The 14494-nt window shown below is 45.6% G+C and overlaps 3 protein-coding genes across 4 annotated transcripts in view; 1 reads left to right on the top strand and 2 right to left on the bottom strand.

The window, feature by feature from the left end:
* The window catches only part of LOC128300669 (SLIT-ROBO Rho GTPase-activating protein 1-like), a 29722-nt gene extending 28010 nt beyond the window's left edge, over positions 1-1712 (bottom strand). Inside the window, exon 1 of the mRNA XM_053036820.1 lies at positions 1623-1712. The gene's annotated coding sequence lies outside the window, so the exon portion shown is untranslated. The remainder of the gene's footprint in view (positions 1-1622) is intronic.
* A 1804-nt stretch (positions 1713-3516) lies between these two features.
* On the top strand, positions 3517-13721 carry LOC128301233 (host cell factor). The gene is made up of 9 exons (XM_053037606.1): positions 3517-3730; positions 4791-5495; positions 5575-5726; positions 6168-6498; positions 6620-9288; positions 9396-9676; positions 9746-10367; positions 10484-11096; positions 11170-13721. The coding sequence occupies exons 1-9, from the start codon at positions 3517-3519 to the stop codon at positions 11352-11354; spliced, it is 5772 nt and encodes a 1923-aa protein (XP_052893566.1). The 3' UTR covers positions 11355-13721.
* Positions 13722-13930: 209 nt separating this feature from the next.
* Positions 13931-14494, bottom strand: part of LOC128303654 (xaa-Pro dipeptidase) — a 51538-nt gene continuing 50974 nt past the window's right edge. For both annotated transcript variants that reach the window (XM_053040693.1, XM_053040692.1), the window contains exons 8-9: positions 14273-14424; positions 13931-14203 (exon numbers count right to left, since the gene is read on the bottom strand). In XM_053040693.1, the coding sequence (XP_052896653.1) occupies positions 14170-14203; positions 14273-14424 (186 nt within the window). In that variant the 3' untranslated portion in view covers positions 13931-14169. The remainder of the gene's footprint in view (positions 14204-14272; positions 14425-14494) is intronic.

Here is a 14494-nt window from a genome sequence, read left to right as displayed (position 1 = left end):
TTCGGACGGGGTTGTCTGGGGTTGTCTTTTATAATCCAGTTCGCTCATTTGCATTGCGGTGCATGGCACACACAGGATTTTGTGGTACACAAAATGGAGAATTTCATACATATGCATAACATTGTTTTTTTATAGACGTGTTTTAAATTTTTAATAACAAGGTTACCACTTTAATCCATACATTCGTGTAGTTCGACTTATGCAAGATGTTTGAAATGTAATTCAAAGCATATCGCATCTTTGTACTACAAAAATCATTTCCAAGTGTGATCATTTCCATTGAAAAGGAATCTTCACTTAAAGGGGGAGCTATGTTTGACAACCTTTCCGTTCTTCAAAATACTTCACACATTTCTGCTCATTGATGATGTTCTACCGTGCAACGCATTACTCCCATGTCATCTTTGTGCTCCATGGAACAAGGACTATCCACCACTGGAGGCCGTGGAAAAGAAGTGGAATCCTAAAAATAGTTCCGAGATTCGCTCAGCCGGTAAGCATGTGGTACATTCAAGGTTGTGCTGTGGAACTGTGAGTGAACCGATAGAACACATATTGAATTGGACTGGGATACGCATGCATCACGCTTCGAACTATTGTTAAATGATATTGTAGCTTAAATGATTAGGTAAAAACTAAGTTTTCTTTTTATCTACCTCAAGCAATGTGTTTCACGATGAGGATCATTTAGATCAATCCATCTATCGCGCTATATTTTGAGTGTAACATACTAGTGAGATAATAAAAAAATCACATTTTAACTAACAATTGCCAATCCAAGTGGAGTGTGAAATGTCAATGATAAATCTCTAAACTTTACTGGTCTGGCGGACTTATCTTTCTTCTTTTCAGTGCGAAGAACTTTCGGTAGTTGCCTCTGAATGCTAAGATCCATTGACGAAAACACATGTTAACTATTTCAAATAATATCAAAAATGAGATAGTCTGAGAGGCAATATACAACGAACAATCATATTCTCGGTGGGTGCTTTATAGATAAGCGATCGTGCATTTGCCTACGGTCAAAAATTATACCAAGTTCTCTTTGGAAACCTTCGGTGCCATTGAGTTAAGCACTTGACTGGATTAACTGGATTTTACCACACCAAGAATAAGTTCCATTGTTCGGCAAATCATCCTTACGATCACCACAACGATTGGCTTCCAATCACAAAACTGGTTACAGTGCCTGATGAGTATTCAAGGTATTATGCTTAGTAAGATATTTTGCTATTGTTCTTAAAGTAATAATTATTGTTCTAACAGACTTACTGCACAGATTTTCCACACAACAAACCGTAATGCATGAACATTTCCAGTTATTGATACAATACAGTAAAATATTCGGCATTGCTTTGAACGCATTTTTGTTTCTGAGAGGCTTGCGTGGGTAAACGTGATAAGAAATCTAAAATACTATTGTTTCACAAACATTTTGCTGAGAAACAAAGAAACAGCAACCACGAGGAGCGTTGTTGAACGATTGATCGCGGTGATCCTGCAGAACTTTCGAAACGTGCTTCACACGCAACGAAATTAAGTTCCATGCAATCGAGACTCAATGTTAAATATGTTTAAACTAATTAACAGTAACGTATTGAAAAAAACACCAACGAACTTACATGCGAGAAATATTCCGGCTTTCTTTGTCAGACACTTTCTTGCTTCGTTTCCGGCTTGTAAACAAACAACCCAACCTCACAACGCGAACAGTTCAAGTGTTTAGAAAAGAGAGAGGGAAACCCTCGGCTGAAATCTGTCAAAACGCTTCCCATTCTGACGGCGTACCATGGTACTGCATTTCCATAGTCCACTGTGGTGGTGTATTTATTCGCGATTGTTGAGCGAGTTTTGGACAAAATTCATCTCTTGTTTGTCCATTGGTTCGCGCGAGCGGAAGTAAAAATGGGTTCAAAAATGTCCCACTGTGGGGTCTCTCATCGGCCATCTCATTCGACATCAACCAACTGACAAAACATTTGACAGTAGCTGTGTCAACGTTGCTGTCCTGCTCGGGCAGCACACTATGCGCTAAGCGAAAGGCACACACACAGAGATACAATGCCTCGTACGCATCAAGTCCATCCACATCATGGTCGCCGCCATATTGGACTCTGAAGTCGAAAAGCCTAAAAAAGCGATTTGAGGACGCCGTTGTTTATTTCCTGTGCATAAAGTAAATCCATCCGGCAGAGTGTTACTGTGGATTCGTAACTGACAAACGAATCGCCGGCAATCGTTGGTTGGTGAAGATTCGTTCGCGTGTAACCGTGCTACGTAGAAAATTATTGGCGGAATCTAGCAAGTGAGTGAAATTCGTTCAGCTTTTCTGTCTTCGGTCAGATTTTTTGCTTGCCCCTACATCGGTTGGGATATGGCTACACACTGGAGTGAGTGAGATGCATGAAGCAAAAATACGCCGAACAGTGGTGTCTCCAGGGAAAGTGTTGTTGCATTTGGAGTTTTTGATGCGGAAGCTTGCCCATTTTTCGGATTGCCAATTTTTGCTGTTGAGTGTACAAATTTTCTAATAATCCGGGAGGCAGTACATTCTCCTCTGGGCGATTTGGGCATTGGTGTAGAGTGAGTGAAATAGTACACAAGACAGCGAAGAGAAGCCAGATAGCGAAAGCGGCAGGAGAGAACGAGACAGTGTCACAGTTGTTCTCCCTGTTCCGTCTATATCGTTGGCGGGGCATCTAGCTTCAGTTAATTGTATAACATTTTAAAATTTGTTGTCTCAACCAAACAGTCGAATGGACATAGAAATGCATCTATTTTGCAAACATTGTACCGGAACGCAACACTTCCCGCACCGCAGAGTGTAGCAAATATGTTGTCAATCAAGAAACGATTTATAACAGTTGAAGTGTTTCAAACCATCTCACCGTCGAATGGTAATGCGTTTTTGCCCAAAATGTGCAACATTCCATTCATATTTCCATCTTTTCTCTTGCAGTGTCGAAAAGAACGATGAGATGGAATGCATTTTTGGCATAGTTTTCATCTCTGTTGTTTTAACATAGCCTTCTCTGTTTAATTGTATTTTTCAGATCTGGCATCACTGTCCTGCAGCCGCCATCATGTAGGGAAGAACACTGACAGTAGCGCCTTTTGCTACGCGAGCATCTCTTTCTAGCAAAAGGTCGTAGTTTGTGAGTAGTCAAAACAATTTGCGATAAAAGAGAGACCGTTGTGCCGGGGAGAAACAAAAGCATAGCATTTTGAAAGTCGAGCGCATAGAAGTTTGCAGTTTCAACATTAAAATTGGTGCTTAATGTTAGGAGCAAGAAGCGTGCAGCTAAAGAAAAAGGACCAAATATACTGGAAAGCGCGCGCATCCGTCGTTGGCGGTTCTATTTTATGGTGGGAAAACAGTACTGAATGTTTCATTGATAAAAAGTGATAGCTTTGGTGATTGCGTTGATCGAGTGTGCGGCAAGCGTTTGTGTGTGCTAGCTAGCTGACAGGTTGTGGTGGAAAACAGCAAGTGCAACGCTGTAGAACATCATCAACATGACGGCCAATTCGGAAACGACTGGTTCCGAACTCGTGCCGGCTTTACCGGCCAAACACAATGCGATATTACGCTGGAAGCGAGTGACGAATCCAAGCGGTCCACAACCAAGACCTCGCCATGGTCACCGTTCGGTGAACATCAAAGAATTGATGGTAGTTTTTGGCGGAGGCAATGAAGGAATCGTGGACGAACTGCATGTCTACAATACGGGTAAGTGTTTAACAAACTGCAATCCATAGGTATTAAACCCACTGCGAAAGGATTTCCCCCCGAAAAGGTTTTCGTAAGTACTTCAGGACCCAAGTTCGGAGATTTGTTTTCAAACAATTTTTCTTCCGCTGCCATCTCCTTGTTCTTGAAATTGTTCTCTCCGTAGAGATAACAAAAAGAAGAGATTAAAAACACAACCCACAGCTCTCTGGGAATGAATCTCAATCCCTAATATAGACGATAGACGCAATAGATAATCGCACGCACACACTGAAACATCAACAACGGTAGTTGTTTGGTATTGATACATTGATAACAGCAAAATGTACTATGCAACGTTTCTCTAATTTAGCACACACAAAAAAAACCAAATGCACTACGAAGAGGAATGAGAACTAGAGAATCAAAAAGAGAAACAATTGTGCCGAATGGCGGCCATATTGGAAAGCAGCAAAGTTGGCTCTGAGCTGAACATGGTGCGCGATTGAGCAGACATACATCTTGCATCTCTCTCCCTCCCGGCAAATTTATAGCCAAAATCAACAAGACAGAACGGAGTGGAGTTATGCGAAAGAGACAACCAGTTTAACACACAAATACGTGCGCGACCATCCGTCAAAGTGGTTCGTATTGTGATGCCCTGTAGAAACGGGCATTGTATTGTTTTTCAATATTAGTCAAGGAATTTTAAAATAAACGCCCAGCAGAAACGGACACACGATGCAATACGGTGTTTTAAATTGTGAAATTGTGAACTCACCCAGCTGAATGGAAAACTGATCGAAAGTGGTTAATTGTGTTTATGTTTTACAATATTCTCGTAAGATAAATGATGAATGAAACTCAGCCTTTTATTAGCATTCGGAACGCTGCGAATAGTTTTATACGTTTCGCCATTCTTGGAGTGCTATGTATTTAAAACACAGTTCGAGAAAGCGTACATGTTTCAACACTGATATGTAATACAAACAACCGCGTGCTACAAGCATTAGTTTTTTTCTAGAATAGTAGATATTAACTCATACGAGTGTTTTATTTGTTTTTGGGTTTTCCTTTCCAGCTACGAATCAATGGTATGTTCCGGCGACAAAAGGAGACGTCCCACCGGGATGTGCCGCTTACGGTTTTGTCGTGGATGGGACGCGCATACTAGTGTTCGGCGGTATGGTTGAGTACGGCAAGTACTCCAATGAGCTGTATGAGCTGCAAGCCACCAAGTGGGAGTGGAAGAAACTGCGACCGAAGCCACCAGAATCGGGTCCTCCGCCGTGTCGTCGGTTGGGCCACAGCTTTACGCTTGTCGGAGATAAAATCTATCTTTTTGGTGGACTGGCTAACGAAAGCGATGACCCGAAAAACAATATTCCCAAATATCTGAACGATCTGTACATTTTGGAGATAAAAAACAATCAACTGCAGTGGGAAATACCGACGACATTCGGTGAGAGCCCACCGCCCCGTGAGTCGCACACGGCCGTGTCATGGTACGATAAGAAACAGAAAAAGTTTTGGCTTGTCATTTACGGCGGTATGTCCGGGTGTAGACTGGGTGATCTGTGGCTGCTGGACACAGACACAATGTCCTGGACACGGCCTCGTACTAGTGGCCCGTTGCCTTTGCCACGTTCGCTGCACAGCTCGACGCTGATCGGCAACAGGATGTACGTGTTTGGCGGCTGGGTCCCACTAGTGTTGGACGACGTAAAGGTGGAAAAGCACGAAAAGGAATGGAAGTGTACGAATACACTAGCGTGTTTGAATCTCGGTAAGTTGAATAAGGGAAGGAAGTGCAATAGTAAGCGTGTTATTAATCGCGTCCGTTGCATTATTGTTTTTCTCCGCAGAAACTATGACCTGGGAGGAGCTGGATCTGGACACGGACGAAGAGAACATGCCACGTGCCCGGGCAGGCCACTGTGCCGTCGGTATTCACACCCGTCTCTATATATGGTCGGGTCGCGACGGTTACAGGAAGGCCTGGAACAACCAGGTCAGGGTGAGCTCTGTTTTCCAAATACGAGTTAGCCATTTGTGTGCATCAATAAAATACGTTTAAACTTGTGTAACGCATCCATCATTGCGAAAACGTTGTTGATCTGTTGATTTTCTGAACTTTGTTTCCCCCCCAAACGCGGTCACGAAAAGCGCGCGAAAATCAACGATCAACGGTTTCGGTTGGATACTGCAAAGAAAAGTCACATTTTCTCTCATCTACCCCCACATTCTATGTAGTATTTATGGTTTACGCATTTTCCGACACTTCTCTCTTCACGCTTTCGTTATTGCTTTACTGCGTTACAACATTTTGTGTTTACGTTCACTACAACTTGATGTTTACTGCAAATGACAGATCGTAGAGTGACCGGTGCTCCATACTCGTAGTTTTAGAGTTGCGATAATCGTTTCTTTTCTCATCAATCATTCATCGTCCCTTCAGGTGTGTTGCAAAGACCTGTGGTACCTGGAGGTGGAGCGCCCTGGAGCGGCATCCCGCGTGCAGCTCGTGCGCGCTTCAACACATTCGCTGGAATTGTGCTGGCAGGCGGTACCATCCGCTTCCTACTACATACTGGAGGTGCAGAAGATACCTCAGGCTCCGCCGCCGTCACCAGCACCGGCAGGACTGAATACAGCGCCAGCTGTTGTTGCATCGCCCTCTGGTGCAACCATCGGCTCACCGGCATCCAGCACGGGTTCCATGTCTCCTGCGCACATGATTAGTGGCAGCATCGGTACAACATCCGGAGAGCCTATGGTTCAGCAGCCGAGTAAGTTTGCCATGAGTGGCGTGTGTGTTACATTATTTCAGGATGTTCAAATCGAGAACTTCCTCTCTGTTGGGTATTAAAAAAAAACTTTCATGATTCATTTTTGTATCGTCTTCCTCAGTTATTAAACAATTACCCGGCAGGATATCGGGCACACCGTCAGCGATCACCGTATCGGCGGCTAGCATTCAGTCGCCAACGTTGCAAAATCCGGCCGTTGCCCAAACCGCCCTGGTACCAAGCCCGATCCACAGCGCAGGTGGATTACAGTCACCGAACAACAGCAACATCGGCATCGTTTCATCGCCTGCCCTGACGGTAGCATCACCGGTACAGCGAATCGTCACGAAGGTGCAACCTGCCAAACCGATTCAGACGACCCAAAAAGTGCTCACCACCGGTTCGCAAATATTGCAACAGCAACCGACCCAAATCGTGTCCGCATCCCCGCAGCAAGGCCAATCAGCAGCCCAGACCATCCAAACGGCCATATTGCAAACTACACAGGCGCAGCTACAGCATCAGCCACAGACAATTCGAGTGGTCGCTACTGGCGGTACAGCCATTTCTAATGCACAGCAGCTTACCACCGGTACCGGCACTCCTATTCGGGTGCTATCTTCTACAGGGCAACAGTTACGCATTGGTACCGCAAGCACCGGTACAATGCAGCAAGCTGGACAAACGGCCGTACTGCGTACCGCTGGTCCGGGAATCGTTTCCGGCGCACAGTTGCAAACGGTACAACAGCGTCTTGTTAGTGCCGGTACGGGTAGCACTTCGACCACCGCAACGATCGGTGGGAAGCAGATCATTCTGCAAAAACCGGTCACCATAGTAAGCGGTACGCCTGGTGCTGGAACTACTGGAGCTACATCCATTAACAGCGCTACTACCAATCAGGGTCAAATATTAACACTGGTAAAAACGAGCCAAGGAATGACGATGCAAACCGTGCCGAAAATGAGCGTGGTTCAGAAGACGGCTGGCACGGGAACACTGCATCAACCGCAGCCACAAATTATTACTTCAAACCTACTGACAGGTACCGGTGGAACGGTCGTACAGCAGGCAACGGTTGCCGGTACTGCCGCTGGCCAGAAAACGACCGTCATCGGCGGAAACGTGGTGAAGCTGATGTCGACCGGGTCCGGCACGATCGGTGGCAAACAGATACTGATGAAAAACTCCAACATCGTGCAGGTGGGCAAGATGGGCACGAATTCGACCGGTAAACCAACGCTCGTGCTCACGAACAAAGCAGGCCAAGCGATACGGGGCAATCAGCAGGTGATTGTGGTTACGACACCACAGGGTATTCGCACCGTTAGCGGCACCGTTACGTCCTCCGCTAACAACTTCGTGACGCTGTCCTCTTCGCAGGTGCTTAACACCATCACATCAACGCGCACCACCAACATCGGTGGTGCGACCGTACTGCAGGCCACCTCCGTACCGGCCGTCAGTGGAACGGGCTCCACGCTGAATGCGGTCGGTGCTGGGGGAGGAAATATAGTGACCGCATCGGTTGCTTCCGGCGGTACTACAACCACTCTGGGCGGTCAAGCGATCAAGTTACGCACGGTGCAGGGCGGCAAACCGATCACCTTCACCATGCCGGTCGGAGGTCTGCAGGCCGGTGGACAAAAGATTACTGGTACGCAAATCATCAACATGCCTCAGAAGCTGGTCAGTGGCAAATCGGTCACGGTACAACTGACACCGTCGGTCGGTGGTCAGAAAACGGTCACGATCGTTCCGTCCGGAGCAAGCGGCGCGACGGCAACGTCCGGTACGGTGACAGGACAAGTTGGTGGACAGAAGATATTAATGCTACCGTCGAAAACAACGACCCGCATCGTTACCCAGCAGCAATATCAGCAAATACAGCTGCAGCAGCAACAACAGCTCCAGGCCGCACAATTGCAGCAGCAGCAGCAGCAACAGTTGCAGGCACAGCAACAACAGCAGCAACAGGAACATCAGGTATCGACCGATGCAGCGTTTGCGGCTCTGGCAGCTGAGGCAGGCATGATGGAAACGGATGCGGAAGGTATGGAACAGATGGACGGTTGCTTCGATCTTGCATCGTTCGTCGACGAGGAAGACGTAGTACCCTGTTTTGAGGTGGAAAGCGAAAATCCAGTTCTCGATGAAGATATGAAAGAAATGGAACGCCCGACTGGTTTCCCAATGTTCACTCTCGAGCAGCTGGATGGTTGCGATGATACTTTGTCCATCATTACCGCTAGTGAAGATGTAATATCCGGCCGGCACAAGTATCCCATACGTTACATCAAACCGGGCCTTTACGGCGGTGCACTGCAGATGGGACTGATGAACAACAGTGGGTCCGGTGGGGATGATAGCGATTCGCAAATCGAAAACCAAGCCTCCGATAACGCGGAAGATCAGCAGCAACAACAGCAGGAAGCTGATGAAATCGACCAGAGCGGCGAACTAACGCACGACAATGTGATTCTCGAGGGCATGGACGATGCCGGTGGTAGAGACAGTCAGGATGAAGGGCATTTGGAAGACGAATCTGGTGCAGGGGCGGTCGCCGGTGCGATGATGGTATCGGCCGATGAGGAAGATGGCAACTTTGTCGGTGAAGATAGTCAGGATCACGACGAACTGTCGACTGAAAATGAGGAGAACGTACAGGCTAGCGAATCGATGGACAAGGATAACGCCAACACTTCAATAGATGAAGATCTGGAAGAGGAAGAGAATCATGGGCTGGATAGCCTGATGGAAGATGATACCGCTGGACAGTCTCAACAGGAAGTAAGTTTGAATAAATATGTTCTATGATCAATTTTACCGCATCCAATCAAATTTCCCGGTAAATGTAAAACTGTTTATAACGTATTTTGTTTGTTTCAAAACTTTAGATGTCTTTCGGTAGCGAACAGGAAGAAATGCAGACGATGGAACAACATACTGCTGGATCGTCCGAACTCGCGGGTGGAGAAGGAATGAGCACGGAGGAATCGTCCTCTAGCGCTGCTGTTCCTGTCCATGTACCGAAAACCACTGTTGTTAGTGCTCCGACAGCATCAGAAACGGAAGCAGCCAACATTCTCACCACGATAAAGAGCGGCGAAATTTTGTCTCTTCACAATGCCGAACTGCTTGCAGGTGGCAGTACTGGTACGGGCAACGAAAATGTTATGTAAGTTCTTGTTGCTGCTTTTCCCCCTTTTGAATGAGTGTTAATCGGGTTTTTTATTCTCTTTTGCAGCCAACTTGATACCGGCACAGCAACTTTACTGCAGTCATGCAATGAAAATGGTCAAATGATAACGTTCAAAACCGAAGCCGTTGAGAGTAACGGTGGTGGTTCAACGCCGGCCGTTGCCGACGGGACCACGCTGACACTTAGTGACGGTACCACATTCGTAACACGCCTTCAAACGTCCGGCGAACAGTCAACAATCGATGGTGGTATGGTACCACAAACCCACTCCAGCCCGGGCAATATGAATCTGGCCGGTGCTGTTGTCAAGACAGAAGACGCTTCCAACAATACATCGTCGACCACTGGACACCTGGACGCACTGGCAGAAGCGGCAGCTTCGGCAACGTCTGTGCTGCCGACCGAACTGATGGGCGATCTTCTGTCCTCTCCCACATCGAACGTATCACAGCCGGCACAACAGGGAACGTCGATAAAATTTTTGGACCCCACGTCGAAACAGTTCACCGTGGTCATGCAAGCTGGAGGAGACGGCACAGGATCGTCTGTGTCGACCGCGGGTGTGAACAATGGTAGCAACAACACCACGCTGTCCGGGAAACAAGTGATCGGAAAAGCGGTTGTTCGGTCCAACTCTACTGGGAAGACGAAGGATGAAAAGGAAGAGGTAAGAGAATTCGGTTCTGATTACCGGTGTTCCCGGTGTAAATTTCTAACGCAAACAATTTATTTTCGTTTCGTTTCGTTTCAATTCGATCCTATTCTTAACACGCAATTCACCAGAAGTCAGTGAAACCGAAGGATGAGTCCGAGATTTGGCACACGGTGGGCATTTTTAAGACGGTCAACCATACCGTTTCGAACTACATCGATGCAAACGAATGGGACAGTTCGATCGATGGCGAAATGCTGAGCGCGGACAGCATACCCGATCTGAGCGAGCTGAAGCGAATAAACCTGGAGCCGGGCTGTGCCTACCGGTTCCGTGTCGCCGCCATCAACAGCTGCGGTCGGGGCGAATGGAGCGACGCAACACCGTTCAAGACGTGTCTGCCGGGCTTCCCGGGCGCTCCATCCGCGATAAAGATTTCCAAGTCACCGGAAGGTGCACATCTCTCCTGGGAACCGCCACCATCCACTACCGGCGACATTCTGGAGTATTCCGTCTACCTGGCAATTAAATCGCAAAATCCCGCCAAGGATAAGGCAAGCTCGGCCGCTGCCCAGCTGGCGTTCGTGCGTGTGTACTGCGGGTCGAACAACCAGTGTACGGTTGCGAACCAGTCCCTGCAGACGGCACACGTGGACTTTACGTCGAAGCCAGCCATCATCTTCCGCATAGCGGCGCGCAACGATAAAGGATATGGACCAGCAACGCAGGTTAGGTGGCTACAGGGTAAGTGTTTGGCCTTTTACCTTTGCGTGCCTTGAGCTAAGCCATTTTTCGTTTCCCTTATTTATTTCGACAGACCCACAGCTATCCAAAACGACCGCAATGAGTGGTGCAACTGGTGGTGCAAATCAGGCCGGAATCGTTGGAAAACGATTGGGTGACAAGTCGGCCACGATCATTGCTAATAAGCGAGTCAAAATTGGTACACCAGTGACGGGTACCAACTCGTCGATGATGGTTTCTCCCCAGCACCATCATTAAAAGACGCACGCACAGATGGAGATTTATGGTACACACTTACAAAGATCTCCCCTTTGTCCTCCCCATACAACCTTTCCCTTTTTAACACGCGCGCACACACTCACACGCCGCCCATGTACATCGCCCATTACATTAGTGTAGCCAGGAGTTGTTTGCAATTGTTTTAACAATAATTCGAACAACATGAACAACAGAAGAAGCAATGCAGTGCTTTTAAACAAAATTTCGGGCATGAAGTGTTAAAAGAAGGATTAACGATTGCAAAAGGAGAGAAACGGATTATTAACAACAAAACATTTTATGCGCGTGTGTGTGTGTATGTGTTAAAAAGAGAGATAGAGAAAGAGAGAGAGAGCAGTTGTGTTATTATCATAGAGTATATGATTTCTATTGCTAACATATTATCATGTTTTAAAAAAGTCTTTTTGATTTTACGGTTTAATTTAAGTAAGAGTTAAGTAAGACAATTGTGCATAGTGTTTGCAAAACCGACTCCCCGACAGGCTCGAAAGTTTTAGTGTCATTTTATTACGGCGCTCCAATTGGCTTACCCAATTTTGCATTGACAAATGGTCTTATGACCAGCATGCTGCACACCATCGCAACATTGTGATGGCAGAATGAGATTGTGAAACATGAATGCATCGTTTGTTTATGTTATCCACGCGTAGATAACACTACATTGATTGCAAATAACAAAACAAAAATCCCTGCAATGGAGGAATGCTTTTTTACGTGCAAAAAACGCAACACAGCTGTTATCGTAGTCGGGAAGACAAAACATTAGCAGTAGTAGTAATAGTAGTAACAGTAGCTAACAAGTGGCGTATTGTTTCTGCGCACACCTAGAGGGGTATAAAGTGCGAGAAGAAATAACTACACCGAGCAAAAAAAAAACTCGGTATTAATGTCGGACGCAATGTGATCGCAGATCGTGTGTGCTATCAGCATTGCGCCAGGTACTGTGTCATAGGTACAACAATGATTATGACCACGGGAGGGAGCAGCAGAAAGACAAGGACGTTTATAAACCTTATTATTACACGACTCGCTGCTTTTTAGCTTCCGGTTTAGTTGTATTGTTCTGTTTTCACCTTTGTGTTTAGTGTTAAATGTGTAACAGTGTAATAATAATGCACCAGTAGCGAAGAAACAAAGCAACGGTCAAGAGAGGAGCGAGGGATACATTTTATCTAACGCTAAACTCAATGTTAGTGAAGCTAGCGGCACGCACCGATGGATAGCTAACGAATGCGCGGTTCATAGTATTTGTATCGATACTAAACCATGTCAGCGATAAAACCATAGACAAGTACCGAAAGGGGACACTAGCAAAAATCAAACTATATAAAACAATCGTTCATCAAAAGATCAAGGGCCACCCGCAATTCGTAGCCAATGTGTGTAAAAGATGTGTGTGTGTGTTTGTACGTATGGCAGAATCAATATTCATTTTTAAGGTTTGAACATGATGTTTTAATAGGACGTGTAAGAAAACACATACACCACCCCCCTGTGTGTGTGTGTGTACCATAGCAAACCCCTTTTGAAAAAGGCGTATATAGGATGGAGCAACGGCTTTCCATTTCTATTTTTCAACATTATGGTCAGGTTTCCTTTTCGACGTGTTGCGCTATTAACCTGCGAGAGTTGCGCAACACGCAAATGGGGAGGGGATTTTCATTGGAAAGAGCGTAGATATATATATATGTAAGAGAATTTGTAACAATACTATAACGCTATACAGATAATATCACATTAAACGCGATGCATAAATTGTGCGATGATTTCTGTACAATGATTTACATTGTTTATTATTTGCCTCTCCCTTACCCCACCCCCTTACGGGAACGACGAGGGGTTTTTGATAAAAGGTGCATGAGATAAGGAAGGTTTATATATTAAAACGCGTATTAGATGAGATGCTGTAAAATAGAGTTGCGAAAATAAAACATTACATTAGTGCAAATGTTTCCTCGTACCCGGTTATGATGAGTGCGATGACACCCACAGAGAATAATGACCATGTTCAGCATAAGAAGTACACCAAGGAGAGAGAGACGTGTGCGTAATGCGAATAATGGTCAAATAGATTGGTTTTATTGTTGTCACCATCCATGTTTTGTTTTTGCCTGTCGTTGGTTCGATAGCAGAGAGTAGTTTGTTAGGGAAGAGTACTGTGTGTAAAGGGAATTAGGAAAATTCGTAGATGAACGCCCCTTACAGCCGTCCTTCCAACGGCGCCATACGGCACGCTATTGTGTGAACCACAGGATAAATGCGTCAACTCAAAGGAAAAGGATAGGAGAGGAAAGGATCAGTTCATTAGCATACGAGCATACATTAATGGTGTGGTGTATCTGTAAAGGAAACGATTTAAAAGAGCATAATTAATTGAAATACATTGTGTAAGAGTACCACTTACATCGGTGGGTGTCAGTATCAGAGACGCTAACAATGCAATGTGTGAGAATATCACTACTTTATTAGGTTTAGTGATGGACCAATTGGGTGGAGAATCGCATTTTCGGATAACAGTACCAAACAATTTATTAAGACAGCTTGATTTGCGACATGCGAAACTTTATTTAATTGTGAAAAGAAATTAGGAACGGAAAACATGTATAATGGCACAGCTTGCTCAACGTTGATTTACTCAAGCATTGTTGGAGAGCATTGTGACCTGTATATAAATGTAGTAAATATTTCTCCAGGAAGGGGATCTCCGAGGCTTTGTAGGAACGACTCCTGAACGAATTTCTGCCTATGGAAAGGCACCTCGGTGTGTATCCATCGAATCTTCGTGATTCTGGTTTTACTTGGCCATCCAGGCTTCAATTTCTTGGACACTGAAAAAACAGGAGAGTGTTAAAAGTTAGCGCAATTCATTCATTCGCCAGGCTGAATTCAGTACTTACGTTCTTGGCACGAAAGTGAAATTTTCAATGCCGGTCTTGGTGATCAGCACATCATCCTCAATACGGACGCCACCAAAGTTACGGAAGCGTTCCAAATTTTCCTTCACCAGAAACTTGCTGAGAGTCGGATCCGAGTAGGCCTTGTTCAACAACTGCAGGGAAAATGAACATAATCAGAGAGTTTGCTTTGTAGACTAGTACCATTCTTATCTAATGCAGCTT

Source organism: Anopheles moucheti, chromosome 3 (assembly GCF_943734755.1).
Source record: "Anopheles moucheti chromosome 3, idAnoMoucSN_F20_07, whole genome shotgun sequence".
Lineage (NCBI taxonomy): Eukaryota > Metazoa > Arthropoda > Insecta > Diptera > Culicidae > Anopheles > Anopheles moucheti.
The sequence above is the reverse complement of the archived record's forward strand: the minus strand, read 5'-3'. Positions and strand labels throughout refer to the sequence as shown.

What these genes read in the sequence shown, in the direction of transcription:
- LOC128301233 (XM_053037606.1), top strand. Translation starts at nt 3,517, where the DNA reads ATGACGGCCAATTCGGAAACGACTGGTTCCGAACTCGTGCCGGCTTTA. An exon ending in CGAAGGATGAAAAGGAAGAG is followed by an intron (nt 10,368 to 10,483) that starts GTAAGAGAATTC and finishes GCAATTCACCAG; the next exon opens with AAGTCAGTGAAACCGAAGGA. An exon ending in GCAGGTTAGGTGGCTACAGG is followed by an intron (nt 11,097 to 11,169) that starts GTAAGTGTTTGG and finishes TTATTTCGACAG; the next exon opens with ACCCACAGCTATCCAAAACG.